At 45.2% G+C, this 25224-nt stretch overlaps 2 protein-coding genes across 5 annotated transcripts in view; one reads left to right on the top strand and one right to left on the bottom strand.

Annotated features, from left to right (window-relative positions):
- On the bottom strand, positions 1 to 19516 carry cnir (cornichon-like protein). Its single transcript, XM_055072328.1, has 6 exons — positions 19275 to 19516; positions 18822 to 18890; positions 12048 to 12163; positions 10870 to 11010; positions 8165 to 8270; positions 1 to 5282 (listed from the first exon to the last, which is right to left on the bottom strand). The coding sequence occupies exons 1-5, from the start codon at positions 19347 to 19349 to the stop codon at positions 8216 to 8218; spliced, it is 456 nt and encodes a 151-aa protein (XP_054928303.1). The 5' UTR covers positions 19350 to 19516; the 3' UTR covers positions 1 to 5282; positions 8165 to 8215.
- Positions 19517 to 19636: 120 nt separating this feature from the next.
- The window catches only part of LOC126533776 (deubiquitinase DESI2-like), a 42560-nt gene continuing 36972 nt past the window's right edge, over positions 19637 to 25224 (top strand). Inside the window, exons 1-3 of one of the 4 annotated variants that reach the window (XM_055072325.2) lie at positions 19637 to 19823; positions 20608 to 20659; positions 20738 to 20870. In XM_055072325.2, coding sequence (XP_054928300.1) covers positions 20774 to 20870 — 97 coding nt within the window. In that variant the 5' untranslated portion in view covers positions 19637 to 19823; positions 20608 to 20659; positions 20738 to 20773. The other 3 variants (XM_055072326.2, XM_050180973.3, XM_055072327.2) reach the window with 3 other exon arrangements.

Here is a 25224-nt window from a genome sequence, read left to right as displayed (position 1 = left end):
TAGTAAAAAAGAAACAAGTTTATTCTCAGTAAAACACATTCACCATTGAGCAGCCCTACAAAACCATCTATCTGCACACAAACAACACTGGGAAACACCGAATGTACAGGGGGGGCCATCTCATACATGCAGACATACAAGCAAAAGGCTGGAAAGTCACGACCTGAAGTCATGCCAGGTTTGACACAAAGCAGGTGAACGAAGAACATTTAAAGCGCACACTAAATCGCAGCAGCAACCAATGTATTCACACAGAGTGAGCCAATCAAGCTTCAGTCAAGTTAATTGCCCATCCAAGAAAAACATGACCATGGGTGAAGCGTTTTTTTTTTTTTTTTTTCAGATTTACAAATATCCACATGACAGTGTGTCATGTCCATTTCTTCTCCAAGTCTGCATTTTATTTCACGCTCTTTGTCCATCGCCACTTTGTCTGTTCCATGGTCCTTGAGCTCTATCACAACTTATCTTGAAACTCGCCGTTACCTATAGAAAGATGCCATTTAAGAGCAGCACGAATCTTATATTGAACCAACAGTTATGCATCAACATTATTTTAGTAGGTGCTCGTCACCATGAATCGACCTTTTTATCTCCAGTAGCAAACTGTTCACTGACTATTGAACGCGTGTTTTGGATACCATTGTAAACATGAGAGGGAAGATATATGACCACTAGATTTCAATCACTCATTTCCATTAATGTTAAGCAGCTCAGGCAGGTACATGTTATAGAGGAGGACGAAACAATTGTGGCTCCAGGTTCCTCTAACCTAGACGCTGGATGTGACCGTACACATCATTGAAAAAGAGAGAGAGAGAGAAACAATTTCATAGTCATGCCTGACTACCATCATCACCACACGCACGCACACACGCACATTCGTGACCAACCATTTCTCTTTTATTGAGCCACGGTGCATATTGTGCATATTTCGCTTCTTCGTATCAATGCTCTAGATCGGGAGCCCGCACTGACGTGGGCTCCCAACGCTACATCCTTTGTATATCCGAGCAGTTGCACAAATTGTCCAACAAGGTCATGTTCCCACCGCAATATGCAAAATGGGATAAAAGCTGGTGCCAAAAGTGAAATGCTGGCATGTGGGCACCAACACTAGCGCAGCAGCAGGTGTAACACGAACAGTGCATTGCAACTAGGCACAATTCCGTGCAGCTTTCAAAATGAAATGTGACCAATATGCCACTGCCACACCATCACTTGAAAGGCACAGCTTTACCAGCATAGCTATGGAAGCATGAAGTACCACATAGACCGAGAAAGCAACCTGCCACGTAACCACCCCAGAGACCGCCACACAGCTACAGCAGACTGCAATTTTGGCTGTGAGCAGTATAGACAACAAAAAAGAGGGCTGACATATTGCAATTCCTTTTTTTTTTTTTCTTTCACCACTATTTTAGCCCTTCTGCATAGGCTTGTGTGCCACCGTAATGTCATCATCACCTGCTCGGTGCAGCTAATATGATAAGAATAAGTCCGAAAGAAAGGAGGAAATGCCACAAAATACGAACCAATCGGGCAGGAACAAATTAATAATGCCACACCCTACAGAAACCAATAATGAACATCATCACATGTAAATTTCACAACAGTGGAAAGATGCCTGCAGTGGGCATGACCGAAGAAATGAGCACAACACCAGACAAGCACCAATATCCAACTCCACAGACTGCAGTCTGAAAATAAGTGAATAATAAGTAGTACAGAGGCACAGCAGTAACCAAAAACAAATAACCACATAGCAGACGCTGCATGTACGAGCATGTCAAGGTGACATCTGGCCAAAGAATGACAGTAAAAGAGCGCTGAATCGATAGAATAAGGGTTCATCTACATACATGCAAGAATTGAACCATGCAAGATGTATGGAAATAGCTACCGAAACCTGCCTGAACTGATTAATGCTCTACTGTGATTCAGAATGATTAAGACTGGACATTGCTCAGCTCTAACAATGATCATAGAAATCGAGCAGCCCCAATGTCAAGTGGAGGCGAAGCTGATCCAGATGAATGTCAGCTTGTAAGAAACAAAGCAGAAGTGAGTGCGGCCACGTTTTCACTGCACATAACTACTCGACATTGTTGCTAGCAGCCGAACTGCCACAGTACAAGCATGGCCTGAATTTCAGCAAGTGTTGACTGCACGCTTGATTCACACGACACACAAGCACAGCAGAATCGTCATGCTAGGACTAGCAGGAAGTGTTACATGAGCTGAGCGGAGAGTACAACCAGTATGAACCATAGCACATACAAACTGGATACATAAAAGTCGCACAAAATGTCATACTTCAATGTACATACAGCACACATTTTATTTAATGCAACCCAGCTCGAAACCAGGGGTTCTAATATAGCTGGTTACTGATGACGTCTGTACAAACATCTTTGTCCACTGCATTGTAGTTGACATTCCGAACCTATGTTTAGGTAAGTGAGCCAGGTATAACTGGCTCTGGCTATAGCACCCAGCTAGGTCAAACTCAAAGTTTACTCTGATGTGAAAGTTCACCGTTTATTTTGTTTAAAATCGTGTTTCAATTCGGCACTTGCCCATTTGTTCAGGAGAAGTAAGAATGCACATCACCTATGGTGTTGTTAAATGAAAATCAGATTTTTTCCGGTTAGAAAGGAAAGATGGTGTAGCTTGTTATACTGCAACAGCAAAATCCAGCTGGCACCGTGTTTCACCACAACAGTGACAGATGGCGCCACTACCCATTGTTGAGAAAATCTACATTTTGAGTTAACGTCAGTGCAGACGTACAATTCCAATTTATTCCGGGTGAAACAAGCCAGTACTAGTGCATGGTGTTAAGAAAATGCACTGAGGAATGTTGCCTCCGATACAAATAACAGTGCATACCAGTTAATGGTTCAGCCAGAAGTGCTTACTCCAGACTCCCTTTATCAACACAATATTTGGTAGAAGGTGCAGTAGTCCTAACGATGCTCACAGCCTACAAGAAGTGTGCCCGCGACTGTGCCCAAGAAGTATAAGCGGTAAGACGTATGGGAAACTGCAGCTGGCTTCATGCTCAAAAATTGACAAATCAGGCACGCACTAACCAGAATTTGTACCAGTCACCACTTACATTTTTCTTTCTTCATTTCTGCAAACTACTACAAAAGCTGGCATACCTAACACTAAAACACTCGCAAAAATGCACATCATTGAGGCACACTTCTAGTAATAAAGAAGGACAAAACCCTCAGATATGCTACTGGCTGGTTCAAGTTCAATGCTAGTTCATTCACTGGCGGCAAGACCTACAAACAGATAATGCTCAAACATGTCACCCAAAGTAAACTCTCATCAGAAGGAATGCTTGGCACTCATGGCTGCTTGCAATCACAACTCACTCACTTCATCGATACAAAGCACACTGAAAAGTAAACAACTTCACAGTCTTAACTTTCCATTGTTTAAAATGTGCATCCCAAGCTTCTACTTCCTTACATTTTCACAAGCTAGGAACAGAGCTGTGGTGCATTAGAACTGACATGGTCTAAAGGAATGCCCATAGAGTTTAAAAAAGAATAAAGAAAAAAAAATGTTGCATTTTATACCTTGTAGTTTGTGTGAACATGCGGCAAGCTTGTTCAGACTAGTTATTCATGACATTTGATATTCTCAGAGTTAGCTGCCTGTAACTGTAAGCAATCTGAACTAGAGAATAACCACATTAAGCAGTGGTCAGGGCCAGTACCATATTCTTCAGAGTTAACTGCCTATAGCTGTAAGCAATCTCAACTCGAAAACAACCATGTTAAGCAGTACCCAGAGCAATTACCATAATCTTGGTAAAGCTGAGTAGACAATGTCACAGCACACCAAAAAGACATTGAGGGACAACCATTTACAGGGTAGTTCGAAATTGAGCAGGCACGAGAGAAGTAAAGTAGCCCAGAGGATAAATCACATCACTGACAGTGCGTATAATAAAATATCACCGCAAATATGTGCTAATTTGCACAGGACTGAAACAAGGCAAGTCGAGCAACACTAATAAGAAGAGAGACAACCAGACTACCGAGGGCTGATGCAACACAATATCACTGAATCTCTGTTTGGCTTCTATAGCTCATGCACCTTTGGCAACAAATTCACGCACGTGTAGCCTAAGAAGTGAACAGACACACACCACAGTAAAAAGTGCTGGCGGTAAACAAACTTAGACTACAGATGCACGGTACATGCATACCGATGATACCAGGCTAAAACAGCATGCCATTTACTCGAAATATACATCAAATTTCAGCATACAGTCGAGAAATCAATAGCCCAATGGAAGCCAGAATTAGTCAGAAAGGGCATTTTTGCTCCTCTGAACAGTGCTATGGTTACAAAGGTACAGATTCAATAACCAGAGCTGCTATATCAACCTGTACTTGGGTGCAGAGTTATCGCGACGGACAAGTGACAGCTAAGAGTATGTTCATAGCGCAAAACGTACCCACGAACATATCGCAGCATCTGCCCCTGGTGCGGCAACACAGGCCATATGCTCTTCCACATCTCGTGAGGGTGCGGGGGCAAACCTCAACACTTAAAGATGCCTAGCTCGTCATTTGAGCGATACCCTGGTGGGCCAAGAAGCGCTCATTCAGCAAGTTTGTCGAGCAACCACGGGCAGTGGTGTGCTGGAATGAGGACACCACACACTCAACCTCAAGAGCAACGACCTCCATGGTTGAAATAAATGTTTTTTCTCTCTCTCGCAGCGCAATCACATGGGGAATGACAAAGAATAGCCGAGAAATAGCGCACTGTTTCAACTATTCTTTATTCTTACCCATGCGCTACTTACACTATGACACTATATCTCAGTAATGGCATGCCAACACTCCCGAATTGCCATGACAGCTGAAAAGTGTCTTCACTTCAGAGGTCTCAAAGGAAGGAACACGCCATTTCACTGAAGTGTCAAGCTCTAGAACCAGGGCACACGAGCTGCCACACTGAAGCAGGCGTTTCCGATGGCACGGGGCAGGCATGGTTTGAAATGAAGAGGGCCGTAAACCTAGTGAAACGATAAGAGAGAGGGAAAAAAAAATGCAATTCGGCATGAAAACAACATGAGAGTATTGCCGACTGTTGAGACAACCAGTTCCGTTGACTTCCTTGAGCCTGGCAGTGGCCGCCAACCCCTCTTGTGCAGGTGCACAAACCACAAACAGGCTTGTGGCAAGATCTCCTTGACTCTGGCTCTTGAAATGGGAGCTTCTCTGACGCGGTCCGCGGGACAGATGCTCCTGCAGAAAGAGAAGAGGACATATCCACAAAGGTATGACAGCACATACAAAATAACATGGTTCAGACTAGGGAAAGCACGAGGAAGGCGGGAGATGGAAATTAAAGACAATGAGCAAAACGGGAACAAGGTGAAAGCAGGAGCCAACATTTCGACAAGTGGACTTGTCTTCTTCAAGGTGACATATGCTTTCCTCGCCACATCGTCATAGCTCGGTCTAGTAATGTAACAAAACCAAAGCATCAGCTGCACTGGTTAGTATCTTATTATGGGGCATGGGCCACTGCAAACGTGCCCTAACCCTCTCTTTATTGCTTGTTATATCCACAGCGTAAACTTACTGCCAAGTGGATCTGTTCCAGAACAATTAGCCACCAGGTAACAAAGATAGCATGGATTGATCAGACAACAGTTATGCAAATGTGCTTGGCCAGGTTTCTTGTACTAAAAGCACAGACAGTCCAATCTCAATATAATATGAATATAATAAATTATTGTATAACAAAGTAAATCTATAATGTCTATAGCCAATATCAGCATACAACAGTAGAATATTGTTGATTGGTTCCTGTTATCCATGTTTTCAAGGCGCCAACGTTCACAATCGAGAACATGAAAAATGACCCAATAGAGTTATGCTCATTCTTTACCGGTTGATACGTTCCCAGAAAACACAATTTTTTGGTACCAACGTTCAGTAAGTCGCCAACTTGCTATCGTACGATACGTTTTCCAGCCGCTAGATCCCACGTAAAGAAGAAAATGCGCGATCGAGAACAGTATATAGCTGCCTGCCGCAGCAGCTTCACCGCACTACTCGCCCATCCATTTTAACGTCAAAACGCCGGCGCACACTCGGCTTCTCATTTCAGTACCAGCAAATCCTCTCCGGGGTTGTTGCACGCAGCATTTACAGCTGTCACTGCCAATCCTATGTGTGATAAGCACCTTCGCCTATCTGTTTCACAGCGCATGGTGCCATCGGAAGCGTAGCGCACACTTTTAGTAGGCAATAACCGAAACTCGCCACTGCAGACTGCGATCGCATACATTTTCTGGCTGCTAGATTCCATGTGAACAAGAAAAGGTGCGAGGCACGCACGATCGAGAACAGTATATGGCCGCCCATCTCACGTGACACCATGTACAGTTTCTTATTCCGGTACCAGCAAATCTATGCCCGGGTCGTCGCATGCCACATTTACAGCTATAGCCACCAAACCCATTTGCAATAAGCATTTTCACCTACTGTATCCGTTTTGCAGCGCGTAGTGCATAGTGCCAATGGTGACGTACTGCATACTTTTAGTAGGCGATAACCCAAACGTGTCGCCGTTGCCTGCTGCAGGCGACGCGATGTGGGCATCCCGTTTCACCTTGGTGGCATCCGGTGTTGCCCACCACCTTGATTTTGTCTCTGTTTCCCATCTCCCTCTTAAAACACCACGCAATAGGAAAACAACAAAACACATCTCGGGCCGCCGGAGCGCCACCAGGTCGACGCACGTCGGCGTCTCGTGCCGCAACGATCCGCGCGACGCTTCGCATTACATAAGCTGCCAAGAATAGTTGAGTCTGTCAAATTTTTTTTAGTTTCTTCGGATTGTACAGTTTCCAAGCTAGTACTTCTTCTCTAACAGTTCATTCCAGAACGTATGAACGAGGTTCTACTGTACGTGCTTACAACGAATATCAGATATAATGAAAGCACTTATTTCCAGGTTCTATGCAACTTCATTACGATGAAGTTTGACTGTATTACAACAGTAGCACATGTGGTCTTGAGCACATGTCCTACCCCAACCCCCTCCCTTTCTTTTTCGCCTACTTCCTCCTTTGCACAACACCAACACTGACGGGCTTTGTGGTAAAGTCACCAGCACAAGCCTTTGGACAACAAAGATTTAACCTAACCAGTAGTGCACAGAGTCACAACGTTGTAACAACTCAATAAGAGCATCCTCTGCCCTGCGAACATCACGTAAAATCCATTGCCATCAGTTGATAACAAAAAGGCAAAAGAAGAGACTGGGTGGTCTGGGGAATGCACCTGGATTGATGCATGCATGCACCGATTACCAATTTTAGAAAAAAATGAGAAAACTGATGAAGCAATTGGCATGTAGAAATACGGGGGCCATTAACACCAGTAGTGAACCAGCAATAAGTGGAGAAAAAAAAACGGTAACCAGCTTTAGTGGTCATTTCACTGAGAAATCGGAGACTCAATAGCCACATGATAAAAGCCCAAGTCAGAGGAGGTTTCTATGTCTTGTGCTCTTGGAGCCTTCGGTCTTTTGTGCTTTTATGATCATAGCTGTGTCACAATTAAATTTTACAACTTTCGTAAACTTTTGGGGGAGGTTTGGAGTGTTCTTGAGCAATGAAGTACAGTGCTTTTGATCTGTGTCGACTGATAAACAGGCGCTTTTCCGAGAATAAATTTGAATTTGAAATAGCACTTGTCCTGTCTGGTCTTCTTGTGCCCTTGTGCTTTTTGCACTTCAAGTCAAATATGGATTCTTACAATCTCATCCAAATTTCAGTTCTTGTAGGTCATTGAAGTACACTACAAGCGTGCATGCAGAATTTGGTTTTGTCTACTCAACTGTTCAGGCTCCATGCATGCATTTTCGGCCCCCGAAACATTGCAACATTGCTTGAACGAGCACAGACAGTACAAACAGAGCAATGGCAGATGACAGCATGTGACGTTTTCACAGAGCAAATGCTCCATATGAGGCACACGAGGGCAGTAAAATGAGGCTTTAGACGCTCTGAATTTGATGCAATGCATGCATAACAGCAAGCTCAGCAACTGCATTTTTTCGGGGTACACACAGCACATTCAACAAATCGATTAGTGCAATCTGCACATCTTACCATTTGTATTTGGGAGATACTGAAAAGGAGAAGAAATCTGGTTCACACCTCCTAGTAGGTCTCCCGCCTTGTGTCGGGATTTGACGTCAGCAAGGCGATGATCATACTGGACAGCAGGAGGAGCATAGTGGTTAGCTGAACAAACATCTAGCAACAACACACTGTACGTTAACAATCTGGATGAATGTAGAACCATGTATATTTAAAGCGAAGCTTTCTTTGCCAACCGTCCCTCGTTTGGCATGGCTGCTGTCTGCTGCTGGGTCAGTCAGCATCTCAGCAGACATGTTTGCGCATGTACTGTGGGGGTATGCTTTGTCGTGCAGCTAGGGCTGAAGGCAAGCTCCGGATCTAGCCGCACACACTGCGTGAAGGGTTCATTAATTAGAAGGGTGCGTGAATTGCAAGAACGAGGGAGAACTGGCAAAGGGCGTATTTAATTAATACATTGTTGTACAAAAAAAGGAAAATAAAGACTTGGGAGGGAGAGTACGAAACAACAGATTGAGCGCTGAACTTCAACTGATTTTATTCTTACAGCAGGGCAGGGAGAATGAAATGCGCATGTGTACATCGGTGTTGCCTAGAGTGATTAAAGTGACATTTGTAACAGTTGCAACTCATTTTCAAATAGAAAAACAGATGTATCACTAATACAACTCGTGCCTCTCTCTTTTATGTGATATGCCTCCAAAAGTTCTCTTGGTAACGTATCGCCACTCCTGCCAAGTATCTTTAGCTCACAGTGTAGTGGCTGGCATCTGCCTTCCAGGCAAACCATGCAATGCGCAGGTAAATGCGCATTACCTTTGTTGATTACAGACAAGTGCATGGTTTGTCTGGAAGGCAGATGCCAGCCACTACTGCGTGACATAAAGATACCTGGCAGGAGTGGTGATACGTTAGCAAGAGAACTTTTGGAGGCATATCACATAAAAGAGAGAGGCACGAGTTGTATTAGTGATACGTCTGTTTTTCTGTTTGAAAACGAGTTGCAACTGTTAAAAATGTCTCTGTAATCGCTCTAGGCAACACTAATGTATGCATGCGCATTTGTTAATTGTCCCTGCCCTGCTGTAAGAATAAAATCAGTTGAAGTTCAGCGCTCAATCTGTCGTTTCGTACTCTCCCTCCCAAGTCTTTATTTTCCTTTTTTGGCGCAACAATGTATTCATTAGATCCCAACCAACTCGCCCAGCAAAAAGTTCTACTCAAGGGCGTATTGCGCCTCTCCCTTGTCTACGCTGGCTCTCGAAGCATCCGCAACATGCGAATGCGACGATGTGAGAGGGAATGGACAGATGTGCTCCCCACAGTACACACACACACGCACATGCACACACACACACACACGCGCACACACACACACACACACACACACACACACACACACAAATGTTATATATGTGGTGTGCCAAACTCAAATACCGATGAACAGGCTTATGTAACCCTTGTATACTGACCAACAAGGTAGAGCCGGGAGGCGCACCTCTGTTAGGCTCAACAAAAAATAAATTCCCAGATAAAACCTGGACACATAATGCCTGCTCACATGGAATGCCAAAACACATCGACCTCTTAACGGCAGAGCAGACTTATATTGAACAAATTGTTTGAATGACTTGATTTTCTTTGAATTAGCTATGCGGGAGGTGCCACTAAGTGGGTGCCCATTCTTGGTCAATCTTCCAGAATGGGTACGGGCCACTGTGACAAGAGGTATAGAATCCATAAATGTAGCAAGATATGTGTCGCACTGCTCTGTGCATACACCTGTCATCACAATTCTTGCCTCAACAAGCGTCATGCATCGCCTTCGTCTTCATTGCATTGCTTTGTAGACATCTGAAAATGTGCATCCTTTTAACCTGACATTTGCGCTACAGCATAGTTTGCGAGCTGCGTAGTGAATGAGCATAAAAATTGAAAGAGATTAAAGATGCGACTTTCCTGGTGCATAAACACCGCATGAGATTTCATGCTGTATAGGATAAAAGTAAATGAAATTGTATGCATCATCGTTAGTTTTAAAGCATATAATTTACCATTTCATTGAAGCTCCGCTTCATACACATTCTGACATTGTCTCTTGTGTCTGGACATTTTTGTTTTCTTATATATATATATATATATACATATTAAAAAAGTGACAGCCATACCATACTAATCAGTCACTGGCCACCACCACTAAAGGACGTAACTTGTCAGAGGAAGGACGCACTGGCGTAAATGCAGAAATAGTTCATAAGCTGAAATCGAAAAGTTACGTAGTGTGGCCAATAATCAACATGCCATGTGGACATTTCCCGCTACTATATGCTTTCATGTCACTGGTGAATGTGCATTTTCATGAGTGGCACCAACGGGCGAACAACAATGTGATACTTATGGCTCTGCAAGCTATTTCTATTATGTAAATTAAAGCCAGCATTGTGTGGCGACTTCGTAGTGAACTTCACATGACAAGAAATTCTGACTGCTTCAAAGGCCTGTGCTCTCTATAATTCTTATATGTATTATCTGATTAAGTGCCCTATTAAATGTGCTACTAAACTGCCCAGAGCTCTGAAGATAGTGCCACTTGTTGATGAAAACTGAAATGTTCTGCATGAACTATAGTTTAGAAATAACTGTTTATGACCTACCGTTAGTGGCCTGCAAGGAAAAGGGGGGAAAAGATACACACAGCAAAGTGCTGTGCTCACCAGTAGAGATAGATGAAAAAGAAGATGAGGTAGAAGGCCAGACGGATCATGGAGTCTCGCAGATGCCGCTTGAGGTTGCCCCGGTTGTGGATCTCCGTTGGGTCATACACGCCGAAGTTGCAGTCAGGTACCGAGAGGTACCTGCACAAACACACAGACTGCAATCCAGTGGCACAAATGGCCACAAGGCATCGTGATATGTGACAAGGAGTGGCATGTACGGCAGAGCCAGCTTGTCATTTCGTGTTCATCTTTTCATGCCTAATAATCATTTCATTTGCTAGTTGAACTGAACTTTATCGTTCATGGCTGAACTGTAATAATTACTTCGTGCATTTATCGGCCAGCTCAGTTTTACTGTGGCAGCAGTGTCGGAGGCAAGAATGGGGCACACGGAAACAAACAAACAACAACATTTGGTCACTGACAATTAAAGGTGTGAGACTACTCAAAAATTAGTTTCAATAGACTGGTTCCTTCTGGTCGATCTGCACTTGGCTTGGAAACTTGATATTCGAAACATTCAAATATGCGTTTATGATAGAATATACAGCATGAAAACACATACTGAAGCCTACAGGGAAAAAGGTCAGTCAGGTTACAGGTTAATTGGATATACCTGGAAGAAGCCTTTGTCCCATGCTGGGCTTCAAACAGGCTAGTCACTACACACCTGGCAGCATGTTAAATAAGACACACATTATTTGAAAATTGTCGCCACTACGTTCAAATGGCTGCATTTTATAATGCCTCTACATACAAATGCTGCCATAATTATCCTACCTGTGAGCCATACTTGGCATCACTGGCACACTGACGTACAATGAAAGGATACAAGTGGCCCAGGCCAATACAGTCATTGCCTTCTCAGCTCTCTTTGCGGAAATTTATTTTACGAAACTGCGAGCTAATATTTGGTACAAGAAGGTGCAGCAGCATAATACAGACCAAAAGTAGCATGGGAAACTAGTCAACTAAAATTAAACAAGCACTTATATAGTAATACAATACAATTGCTGATAATAAAAGACACAACACTTTAATTCAATAATGAAATCCTCAGATTCAATAATGTGAAAAAATAAAACTGCTTAAGATAGCACAGCAGCAATTTAAAACAGACACTCTCCTGCAGTATTCATTCATTTTACACATAAAAGAAATTGTTGGTAACTCACTTGTAAACCTGCCACACGACCATGGGGACATTGAGTGCAAACAAAATCCAATGGAAGTTGACGAAAAACAGCAGAACGGTCAGGATGGCCTGCGCGATCACCTCTGGTAGGACCCACTGCGATAAGCAACAGGAAACAGTCACAACTGAACGATGGCATAGATTACACGCTACACGTCTGAACAGGATGTTTAAGACCAAATTCGGGAATGGATGCACAGTATCATAAACCTGCTACAGTTTTCAACTGTCACAGGTTGAGATTCATGACCCACGAGTTTTGGCATTGCACTGCACTGTATGGGCTTAGAAAGGTGCCATTAAAGGTCGTTCACATCGGGACATTTGGTGTCTGGAGCGGTGCGGCACCTTCTGCCGTTGAAATGCTGTGTCATTCACATTGCTCACTTTTTGCACCACCAGAGCTGCTGGAAGCTTTCGAAATACTGCAATAACAAAGGGTGGGCAATATTTTACTACAAGCGCAACCTGCAGAGTCAAGTATGCATCAACTTGCATGCCTGCACAGACTTTTTATCATGCGTCATTGTGCTTTGGTGGCTCATGAAAGCTTTGCTTTCAGATTCCCATAGTGTGTAACTTTTTCTTTTTGCAGTCTTCTCATTTTACATCCAGGTGCCATTTGCAGAGTGCACAAGAGATGACTTGGTACTTGGTAGATACTTGGCAGATGATTGGTACGTAGCAAGGGATTCCAGTGGTAACAGTGGCAGAATGTTCTGGAACCGGTTGGCACAGAGAGGGCTTTTCTGTCGGACTCTGCTGCCACCAAATTAGATTCCGTGCGGTTCTAGACGCCAAATGTCCTGGTGTGAACCAGGACAAGGGAGGGCTCAAGGGAGGGCTTTTGATTAATTTCAACAACCTAGGGTTCTTCAATGTGAACTGTAATCTATGCACCTTTAGAAGCACTCCAGTACAGTCCACCATTGTAGGGAAAACCTAATTAGCAATCAAAGCAACCCAATTTGGTGTTTCATCAATCATCAAGTTTATTGCAAAAAGGTGCTCAATGTGGTGCATTAGGTAGACCTATAATAGTAAAAAATTAGTTCCAAGGATCTGCTGGATCAGGACACTACAACAGAAATACAGCAACAAGAAACACACTGGGTGTGGGGTGATTACCTAACCACGTTCAGAGACCTCACCCAACACTACAGACTCGAAAGACGCACATTCCCGCCACCGCACGATAAATTGAACAGGAACAAGGCCGTAACTTTACGCTTGCTCCAGACACACACCTACCCTAGCCCCGCTATCTTACACCAATGCTATCCGCGTTTATATCCAACAGACGCGTGTAAAACTTGCAGACAAAGAGCAACGCTGCGACACATGCTCTGGGAAGGTGCCGGCAACAACGGTAATCAAACCAGCTGCGTTCGCGACGCGTCCATAATCGCGGCCGTTGCCAGAGTACGGGAAGGCTCGAGCTCGCTTCTTCCCGACGCCACCCCGAATGCGGGAGCCGCTGGGGACCTTCTCCGTAGGCGTCGCTGCCGCTGGGAGGCAGCTATCAAAAGTTCAGAGCTGCCAGCTCTGGGCCGTCCGGCAAGCCAAAGATGCCGCCCCGAGTCCCAAGAACTTCGAGCCGCCACCTGAGGCCACGACAGCAAGAACTGCCGGACTATCCTTCAATAAAGTTTCTTCTTCTTCTTCCAAGGCCTTCATGTTAAAATTGAACTGCAATCAGTCCCAAAACACTAACTTGGTGTTCCTTTTAACCCTTTATGTGGCAACATCCTTACAAAAAAAAAAAAAAAAAAAAAACCGTCAAAATTTCCAAGATTTCTTGCATGACTAATTCATTGTGAACAGCTTTCGTTATTACAATATGAGTTATTTATTTTTTATTTTCTGTTGTATTTAACATCAATTATTTTTAAGTTTTTGAGATGCACATAATAAGCAAGGCCACAGGAACCGTTTATATACATGAAGCGCGACATTTCTTGGAACAGAAGTGAAGCATGCTTTTGTTATCCTCTATGCGACGCATTACTGCTGGCCCAGCAAGGAAAAGCAATCAAAGAGGCATTGGCAGGAAAGCATTTTTGTTGAGCTGCGCCCATGCACAAGAGGTCTCCAGATACTCTGAATCCTTATCCCAATCGTTAGCGCCAAGCCCAGAAGCTCCAAATATAACTCTCTGGAGCTTTCTTGCTCTACCTGATTACTCGAGGTGAAGAAACGTCCAAAATCAGCACAACAGGAGATGCGCAAAACCCTGGAAATTGCCTTTTCTACGTCGCTGGGTTACCCAACACAACATGGCTGACCTCCTGCTCATTTCGTAATTGAGCCGGAGGCAAGCCAGCAAGCAGCGAGAACATAGTAAAGATGGCCAGAATAAAGGCACCAGCTGGCAGCCTTCTGGTTTATTTCCACACATACGACATTCACCGTCCTGTGTGGGTCAAAGAAAACATGCAGGGGATGTTCACTTGCAGAACTTCGCACATCCGTAATTGTTGGACTGGAAAAGGTGGCCATTGTCCCTGCAGTTGCTTCAAGTTGTGCCGACATTCTTAAAATCCAGCAGAGCCAGACTTTGGCTTTGTTTTCGCCTACTGCTGCTGTGCCCTCAAAACATTTGTTTTCTGCTGAACTGGTGCCATTTAGTACCGCAGCATTCACATCAAGATGAAGAAACAACTGTCACTCGTCCACGGCACTCAGACAAAAGGAAATCCCTGGACGAGCGAGGCTTGGCATTGGCACGGGAAGGATTAAAGAAATACAGAGACATATTTTCGAAGTTTCAAAAACTCTATGACATGCTTCCCACACTTAAAAGGATCACACAGTTGGCAAGTATGAAAGTTCAGCAACACTTAAAGGGTATCTTGATTTGAGCTGCCTCAAAATGCCAGACCTGGCATCGTCAACATCACCCTGGCATTATGACACAGAGCAAAATTTGCTGGCACCTTGCAACAACAAGGCTACCTGCGATGGTGTTGCACATTATGTATTTATTTAGTACATACTGCGAGCCTATTAAGGTCTATGCAGGGGAGGGAGCACAAAATTGTCAACGCATGCATTAATAATTTCAAAAATTTCAAATGAACAATGAAACAACATCCACAGTCAAAGGCAGGGTACAACATCAGCACGATACAATTTGCTCAGGAGGAATAACAAAATGTGGAGCTTTCGGTAATGCATTGCACTCTACGATCTTTGAAAAAAAAAAATATTTATATGCATTGGTGTGTGCAAAAATTGGTTTGATACGTTTGTGGCAGCATGCTCTTGTATCTTTGTGAAAGACCTCCATCCCCAGCTTGCCAAAGTATACAGAGTGAAGCATTTTGAGCATGGCAACTTTCCTCCTTTCTGATAGTGATTCAAGATTTGCTAGCTGCAACATAGCTGTTGGAAAGTCGCGACATTTACAATGATTATATATGAATCGACATATAATCTTTAAATATTTCCAAGTTTTTTTGTGTGTGTTGTCAGAGATGTGCAGAATCGGTTCCTTACCGTGCAGAATCGGTTCCTTACCATGTTCACGTACTCGAGAGCCACTCTAATAAGTGCTTTGCATGCCTTTAGTCGAACTGAACTAGCTAATTTCTTTTAATTCGTGGTTTAATAAATGAACAAGAGTGCCGTGCGCTCTCATTTTGGTTACACTTGCATGCAGCAGCTGCAGCAATCACAGAAACAGACTTGGCCATTGTTCTGTGGGGCCATGACTACCTAATCTACCTCCTTAATTGATTCTCACTAAAACTGGTTTGTAGAAACAAGTATTATGGTAAACTATTTATGGCACTCTGGGCACTTCCCAGTGTTCTTGCTAAGGTTCACGGCATTTGGACTTTCATTTAACGCTACAATGCGCCAACTTGAAAATGTCACGTTCTTGCTCCTTCAGAAGGGGAATGATACAGTACATGAGTGTTGCTGCATTGTGTGCTTATTCAAATACAACTGCCATTACCAGTAAGTGAAGCCACAACAACCTTCTGTATCACAAGTTGTAGGTGAAACTATTTACAACTTTGTATGGATTGCTGTATATTCACAATATTTCCGTAGACATTACTGTCATATCTTAAAGGCTGTGTATGTGACTTAGGACTCAAGCCAGCCCCAATTTTTCATTGCCCCTTAATGTAAAACAGCGCCACTGAATCACATAAGCATCCTTTCTACAGCGCAGAAATAACATGCTCGTATGACAGGCAGTGCAAGCGTGATTAAAGGGGCCTTTAGGTATCCACTAAGGAGGCTTGATTTCTCAGGACAATGAACAATGCAACAAAGGACTCTCAACAATGGTGCATCATGGCGCTTGCTGTTGCCTACAGCTGCCGAGACACTTCCCAACAGCAGCCGCTCAATAAGCCCTAGACATCAGGGTTGCCAAGTAGTAAAGTAGCCACAAAATTCCTTAAAGTTGCCAAACACTAGCCAACCAAAGCCACAGGCAAGAAAAATAACCAAGCTGCAACTTGGCGGTTGACAAAAGAAGTAACACTGAGCTACTCAATCAGATTACAGAAGACTTCTTTGAACGACAAATTGTAACATACCATATTAAATTTTAACACTGCTGAAGACAGATCTAAAGTGTATCTTAGGGCATGCTCAGCAATAGTGCAGAACTGACTATGCAAAATGTAATTTCACATGAAATTTTGCAGTTTTGGATTAACATCTTACATTGATTCTCAGGATAGTCAAAAAGTAGCCAAGCAACATTTTTGTAGTTAGCAAGCACCTAAAAGTAGTCATTGTAGCAGGAAGTAGCCAAACATGGCAACCCTTTTTGGCAGCATGGGTAGAAAAAGATTCTTCAATGAGGCCCACGGAACAAGGACAAAAACTTTTCATTTGATGCGACAAATTCAAGAACTATTTTGATGGCCTACCCTACAATACAGGATCCATATAATTATTTGTGGCAGCTGCTATTACATTACAACCCCTTTAAAAGACTTCGCACTTACCATTGCATTGTTCTCAATCAACTTCTGAATTTTTTTTTTTTTTTTTTTGTCTGCATTATTGGTCAACAATGCACTTGGTTTCTTTGTCTCTCTGGTTTGTTCAGTAAAATAAAATGAAACACTACCACATCCTATGCATCACCTCGCCATCGAAGAATTGAACTACTGAACTGAAACGTGGACTTGTTTCACCCCCATTGAGCAACTAAAGGCGCTGGCGAACCAGGCATACAATGATGCCAAGTGGTCTAACGAATGCTGTAGGCCCAAAAACTAAAATCCTGCTGCACAATTTAAGTGACAAAACAAGGCATGGTAAGTGCAAGGCCTCCCTAGAAAGAACTGTTAGAATAAAAATGCTTGTTACTGCCTCCTTTGAGATTTTGCCAGTTGTTCTTGGTTTGTAACAAAGGGCACATTGTGCGCACTCTTCTTTAATTTTTATTAAGGCTATTTAAGAAAATATTGGTGCCTGTAGGTGGCGCCGCCTACTCCTGTGACCTGAAGCGAAGGCGCTAAAACGACAGAGGACAAAGAAGAAACACACACACACACAGGGCGTGTGTGTTTCTTCTTTGTCCTCCGTCGTTTTAGTGCCTTCGCTTCAGATCATGCTTAACCAACACACCCAACTATCCACCCTAACTCCTGTGACATTGCGCTGAAGACAATTCTTGCAATGAAAACAATAACATCATATCTGTTCTATCACTGTGCTTGTGTATTTTTGCATTCACCGTGTCTTCATTTGAAGCTGCATACTCTGTTCAGCACCCAAAAGCAGACAACAGACATGCGACAGTACCAAAAGCACAAGTCGGGCACATTTGTAGTGTCGTCTCCAGTCCACCTGCTTTCCAGTGCTGAAAAAACTATGGAGCATCTACTAGCTAAAGCCTTCATGTTACTCAGCTGCTAAGTTGATGGCAAAAGGAAGAGCTTCTTGCATTTGTCGCCGCAATGGTGGCACAGACGTATGGTCAAAACAGAGCAAGTATTGAGACATGCTACTAGTGAATGGAATATATTTGCGTGTCGTTCACTGCTGAACTCAAAACTTGCACAGGGCCCACGCTGGCCAGCACAGCTGGGAACAAGTCTTCTCTTATGTGAAACATTTTGCTCTATGACAACTAAATCAGAAATATCCTATGCATATGTAAAGCTGGCAGCAGTACACACATACAAGTCGTTTTATTCTTATTCTTTATGCAGATATATGAACAAAATCTGCCTATCCTTTTCTTCCAAGACACTATAACGTTCAAACTAAGATCAAGACGCATTAATGGTTGACAATAGGCAAGTCAACGTCCGTCACCCTGTTTTATCATCAAGGTAATTGTCAGCACACTACATCATGCCCAGGACACACATCACTACAAGGATGGAAAATGGGCAGCATTTAACAAGAACTACATCACCAGTCATTCAAAGTACAAATCATAAATCCAGTTTCACACTTTAACTTTCCAAGCAGTAGCAATATAATGTAATAATGACCTAGGCTGCCGAACTCTTGTAAAGACACAGGGAATACACTGAACTTGAAAACTGCAACAGCAGCCAAACAGTCTCGAATGAAATTCTGTACTAATAGGCTACGCAGTTCAGTAGCGAGAAAAATGCTTAGAATGAGGAAATGAAGTGACACGTTTCCGTGATTTTGATCGTTTTTCCTTTGGAACGCTGTGTTGCCGATTCAGGTGCTCTCAAATGAATATTCTTCTGTCAAGCTACCAAAAACAACTTGTTCACTCGCGATTGTAGCGTTCACTTACCCCATTCAGCTTGGAACAGCATTGCTGAGCGTTGAGGTAGTCGCATTCTAAATCAGAAAGTGTAATCACCTATGCTTCAGATAAGGAAAGGTCAGTGTCTCGGAGAACGTGGGATTCAAACAAAAGCTGTCATCCCGCACGTGAAACGTTAGCGGGAGCAGCGAATGAAAGCATTAACGGAATAACAAACTCCAGACGGAGCAGCAAAGCATGAAGTTCTGAAGCAATGTTTCTCTCTCTCTCTCCCTCCCTTTAGTAGCTCTGGTAGCTCCGCAACATGCGTATTCCTCTCAGCAGAGCTGCGAAGAAATAATTTAAACGTGCGTAGACCTTCACTTTGAGAGGGGAGGAGCTGTAGTGCACTGAGAATCCACAACAGCCGCCACTGAGCAAGAACAAAACAGGCCGGTGAACCCGGTAAGTGACATGCTCGCCGGCAAACTCAAAGGATACGACGTAAACGGTAAGGAATAGCAGAGCTCCCGTGTCGAAGAGCGAAAACACAAACAAAGCTACGTCGTTGACCATTGTCTCGGCGCCAAGCACGGTACCTCCGCGGGACGGAGATAAGCACAGAAATACGAAGCAACTGAAACTACAAGACTTCGCACAACAAAAGACGTGCGCATAGAATAAACGTGCGCTCCTTGTTTTCAGCTCAACATCGGCCAAGATGCACGACGCGCCCCACGCGCCCACTTCGTCGGCTTAAAGCGCCTAGCGGCGAAGTTCAAAAGCTTACGCAATCTCAAACGCAGCATGCAACTTCCGTGCATTTCGCAGTTCCATCGGTTCTAGCCTCGATCGCAGCTGCGGCGTGCTATTGTTTAGCAATGGCCGCCGGCGCTGTGTGAACGACGATCGCCAGTCAAAATTGATCCCGAGTCACCACAATGCAGCGGATTGCATAAGGCGCGATATTAAGCGAGGACTGTTGAAGGCAGGCGCCACGGCAGCGACTCGCCGGCGGCGCAAGACGTCGCCGTATTATTCTACTACCAGGTGGGTAACTTCGATATCGCTCCGTTGTGTTCTCTCTTCTCTTGTCAGATGGTGGACGCACAGAGGTTGACGTATGCGAGTAACGCTTTGTATCATTGTTTCTGGGTGGTCTCGTCAGGCCTTTAGCCGTGAACTCCACGCTCTTGCTTTCTTTTGCAGCGCCACATGCGTAGTCTGAGATTTACATTTTTACGAAAACGTTATTACAATGCAAGTGTCACTCGTCAGTGATTTTTTGCGTTCATTCATTCGTCTGCAGCGCATGAGGAGGTCGTAACTGTCGATTGATCACCGTTGAACGAATAAAATTTACCCTTTTCGCGCCTGGAGTTATTGCAACCGGCGAAAGCGTGCAGTTGAGACTGCGAAAAAGTTTCTCGACTGCTATATGTCAGCTACATTGCGACACACTCGGCTGTGGAATCATCGATTCTTCAGTTAATGTCGGCGTGCATACGCCTTCGTGTGTTTAAATAATCACGGGATGTTGTGCATGCAATCTGACCGACCATAAAAGGACAGCCCGACGTGAAATGCGCGCGAGCGTCGTTGATTCATCGCGTTCTTCGATTGATATCTGCGTGCATGCTGGTCACGCAGATACGCCTTCGAGTGTTTAATATTCGCGGGTTGTGGATGTTGTGCATGCAATAGGTATCGACGACTGTGTGCGCACTCCTGACTGATAAAAGGCTAGCTCGGCGTGAAAACGCGCGTAGCTAAAGCGGCCGCAGCCTTTTTTCTCTTTTACGCTCTCCGTAATACCCCATCTTTCCTTCTTTAGCCACGATGCTCAACAGCCGATCGGCTTGAATGCATCGAAGAAGGGACTATGTGTAAGCATTTCGAAGCCGCGCTTGCTACAGCGTATGCGCGCTCCTCTGTAATTCGTGACTTCTTTCTGTGTACAACAGCTGTGTCTATTTTGTGACGCGGCGCCTCCCCCGACGATGCTGTCGTCCGGGTCACGTCTGCGGCGATCCAATGAGGAAACTCGAATCAGCTGTGTCGGGGAAGTCGTCAGCGGCCGAGCCCGTTCCCCGAGAAGTATGCGTTGCTTTTAAGTAGCGTTATTGTGGTTCCGTGCGCTTGCTAGGTTCGTGAGCGAAGTGGTAGTGAACTGTGCAGTACGTTTCTCCGGTTGCCCCGACGTGCTGGGATGCAGTTTTATTACCGTTGCATCTTGTGAATTGGAGCGGAGCCAATGAGAAGTCCATTGCAGGGGCGTGCGCTTGTAACGTTGAGTTCTTCTTTCCTTTTTTTTTTCCTCTCCTTTTTTCTCTTCTTTTTGTGTGTCTGTGTTCTTTATGTGACCGTTGGTGATCACATATGGTGCTTTTAACTGGTTCGTAGCATTATAAACCAACAACTACCATAAAATGCTTTTATGGGGAACTTAGATATATTCATGAGCTACTATTTTTACTATTTATATTTTGCATGCCTTCAGACAGTAGTTTTATAGTTTTAGTAAGTTATTCATTCGTAGCTTTTTTTTTTTTTTTGTTCTGGTCTCCGTTGATCTTAACACAGCAAACCCATGGGATTAACCAGTCAAGGACACACATGTAGTATACATCAGTGCATTTGTGATTTGCAAGGCTGTCATCCAGTGGATTAACCTAGGTATTGCATCTGAACGCCAGATGTTTGTTCCTTAGTGTATGAATAAGTTGCAGCAGAACAGAAAAGCTGAAAGAGCAGATGAAGTGGGGCATCAATATTTTGTTATGTTGTCAGCAACTGGTTTAGTGGTCACTATTACAGTTGTGCCCATGTGGTAGTTATGGTTCATGTGGCCGATCTGCTCTTTATAAATCCCATATGTTAGCCACACTTAGTAAACTTAAATCTCAAGCAGTATTCAGCTGTATTTGAAGGAAACAATATGCACTATCTGGCCTTTTTAGACAAATACAGTTCAGTCTGCTTATAATATGCCACACATAATGATATATCAGGTGCAGTGACTAGCCACATTAGTGTTGACTCTGCAAAGAATCTGTTGCATATAATGTGTTAACATACAATACTAGCTGCTGTTGGGGTCTCGGTGTTGACGCCCGTTATTGCCAATGGGTCGCAAGCCCCAAGGGTAGCGTTGGCCTGGCGGCCTGGGGCACTGGAAGCATCCGAAGGTCCCGGCAAAGCATGAGAAGACTGGTAACAGAACAACTTGTTTATTCTAACATAGCAAAAGAGCGGCCGGTCAGTTCGACCGAAGTGGAGAGACGGGAGAGCACGTAACTCAACAGTACAAATCGGAGCCTCTCTCCTGGCGTCCGGGGGCAGCTGCTCTTATACTCTCGGCGTCGCGGGCCAAAAGGAAGGTCACGGGATGAGCCCACGACACGGCGGAGCATGAGCCCACGACGGCGCGCACGGTCGAGCCGAGAGACCTGCTGAACCGAGTGTAGTGACGCATCGCCAACCCGCCGACGGACAGACCGCCTGGCTCCTCACTTGGGGAGCTCCGCTCCCCGGCTGCCGCGCTTTGACAAGCGTGGGCACACACACACACACGCACATACGAAGACACGTGGCACTGAAACACGCCTGGACACGCTTGGCGGGGAGGCGTTGCGGCGGCGTCGAACGGGCCAAAATGTCCGCCGCTCTGAATGAAGCCCCGGCGTCCGTTGCATCCGCGCCGGCATTACCGCGCGTTGTAGGCGAAACGTAACAGACCGCCCCGCCGGGGGAAGGAGATCCCGATGGTCAGGGGACTGCATCCGCTGTCCGGAGGGATGTCGCTCGATGATGCTCATAACCGAAGTCGGGCGTCCTTTGGCGTTTCTTGAGCGCAGCGCACAGAGAAGGCCTCGTTCTCACGTTCAGGTGCACACAGGACACTGCAAAGTGACTTCGGGAGAGTTGACATTTTTGTTCTCGTTTCCGGCAAGCGTTAGAACCACGCCGAAAGTCAACCGCTCAGTCAGCAAGCACGGCACAACCCTCACTAAGCCCTGCCAGGCTCTTTCCCTTTTATACTGCTGCCTAGTTCCTTACAGTAGTTTAGCAGCACTCAGAACGCGTCCACAAATCGGAAAATTGCACTAGAAAGCACATCATCACTTTGAAACACTACACAAAAGCAATAGGGTAAAAATCCTGCCTCAGGAAGAAAAACATCAGTAACAAGCAATTTTGAGGCTGATTCCCACGTTAGGGGCTTCGACTTAAGCCATCGGCGTTACCGTTGAGACTCCCCTTTTTGTAACGCACCTCAAAGGAATATTGTTGCAAAGCGAGGCTCCAGCGCAGGAGGCGGCCATTTTTGGGAGAGATGGTCTGCAGCCATTGGAGAGGGCAGTGATCCGTCTCAATGATAAACCTCGAGCCAGCTAGGTAACATGACAATTTCTGAACGGCCCACACGATACACGCACACTCTTTCTCGGTGGCGCTGTACGCCTGCTCACGACTCGTCAGCTTACGACTAGCATACAGGACGGGGTGTTCTACTTCTCCATTTTCCCGTTGGCACAGTACAACGCCCATGCCTCGCTCACTAGCATCACACTGAACAACGAACCCTTTTGAGTAGTCGGGCGATCGTAGCACAGGCTGGCTTGTTAGGGCGCTCTTTAGGGCGCTAAAAGCTCTTTCCTTTGTCTCATCCCAGACGACTGTTTGCGGCTCTGTCTTTCTTAGAGCATCCGTCAAGGGAGCCGCGATATCAGAGTACCTGGGGATGTACCTCTGATAGTAGCCGGCGACACCTAAGAACGACCGAATATCGGTCTTCGTGCGCGGTTGCGGGAAGTCTCGCACAGCGGCCACCTTTATTTCAGAGGGGCGGCGACGACCCCGACCAATCATGTGTCCGAGGTAGACAACCTCGGCCTGTGCTAACTGGCACTTGGGAGCCTTGACTGTCAAGCCCGCATCGCGCAGGCGGGTTAGCATTGCCCGCAAGTGCGCCATATGCTCAGGCCAGGATGCGGAGAATATCGCTACGTCGTCTAGATACGGTAAAGCGAATTCTTGCTGTCCCCGCAACACTTTATCCATGAGGCTTGAAAAGCAGTATGGCGCGTTCTTCAAACCAAAACTCAAAACTTTAGGACGGAATGTCCCCATTGGTGAAATGAACGCCGCATACCTACTAGCCTCTTCTGTAAGTGGAACCTGCCAATAACCCCTGACAAGATCTAGGGTGGAAATAAACTGAGCGCTACTCACTCTCTCAAGGCGCTCCTCGATGTTAGGGATCGGATAAATTTGATCCTTAGTGATGGAATTAAGCCTGCGGTAGTCGACGCAAGGACGAGGTTCCTTGCCCGGTACCTCAACTAAAATCAAAGGGGAGGTATAATCACTCTCACCCGCCTCAATAACACCGAGCTGTAGCATTTTCTTTACCTCAGCCTCCATAATATCGCTCTGGCGGGGTGACACCCGGTACGCCTTGGATCGTACTGGCTCTGGGGAGGTAAGTTCTATGTCATGAGTAAGGACAGAAGTCCTACCAGGCCTCTCAGAGAACAGACCTTGAAACTCTTGTAAGAGCTGGTGTAGTTCGGTTTTCTGCTCAGGCGACAGCGATGCTTTACTTATTAAGTCACTAATGACTTGATCGGTGTCTTTCCTGTTCGTCACTGAGCCTAGTCCCGGAAGCTCGACCGGAAGCTCTTCGGGAACGTTTACCATCATGCACACCACTGCTTCCCGTTGCTTATAGGGTTTGAGCAGATTACAGTGGTAAACTTGCTGTGCTTTCCGCTTTCCTGGCAGACTTACCACGTAGTTAACGTCCGACAGTTTTTGAACAATCCGTGCTGGGCCCTCCCACTGCACGTCGAGTTTGTTCTTTAGCGATGTGCGCAATATCATGACCTCATCGCCCACCTCAAAACGACGGGCCCTGGCTGTCCCATCATAATAAACCTTGGCCCTCTGCTGGGCCTCTGCCATTGCTTCACCTGACAACTCCTGTGCCCTTCTTAAGCGTTCGAGGAGCTTAAGCACGTACTCTACCACGACTGGGTCGTCGCCCCTGCCTTCCCATGATTCTCGAAGCATGCGAAGCGGAGATCGCAGCGAGCGACCGTACACCAGTTCAGCTGGCGAAAACCCCGTAGCCGCATGCGGCGCGGTCCTTAATGCAAACATCACTCCAGGCAGACACAGCTCCCAGTCAGTTTGATGTTCAAAACACAATGCTCTCAACACGCGCTTCATGACGGAGTGGAGCTTCTCAACGGAATTCGACTGGGGGTGGTGCACTGAGCTGTGTAACAGCCTTACCCCGCACCTTTCGAGAAAGGCTGTCGTCAAAGCGCTAGTAAACACTGTACCCTGATCTGACTGGATTTCTGCAGGAAAACCAATTCGCGCAAATATGGACAGTAGTGCATTGACTATCTCAACTGAGCTGAGTTCTTTAAGCGGCACTGCT

Source organism: Dermacentor andersoni, chromosome 7 (genome assembly GCF_023375885.2).
Source record: "Dermacentor andersoni chromosome 7, qqDerAnde1_hic_scaffold, whole genome shotgun sequence".
NCBI classification, from domain to species: Eukaryota; Metazoa; Arthropoda; class Arachnida; order Ixodida; family Ixodidae; genus Dermacentor; species Dermacentor andersoni.
The sequence above is the reverse complement of the archived record's forward strand: the minus strand, read 5'-3'. Positions and strand labels throughout refer to the sequence as shown.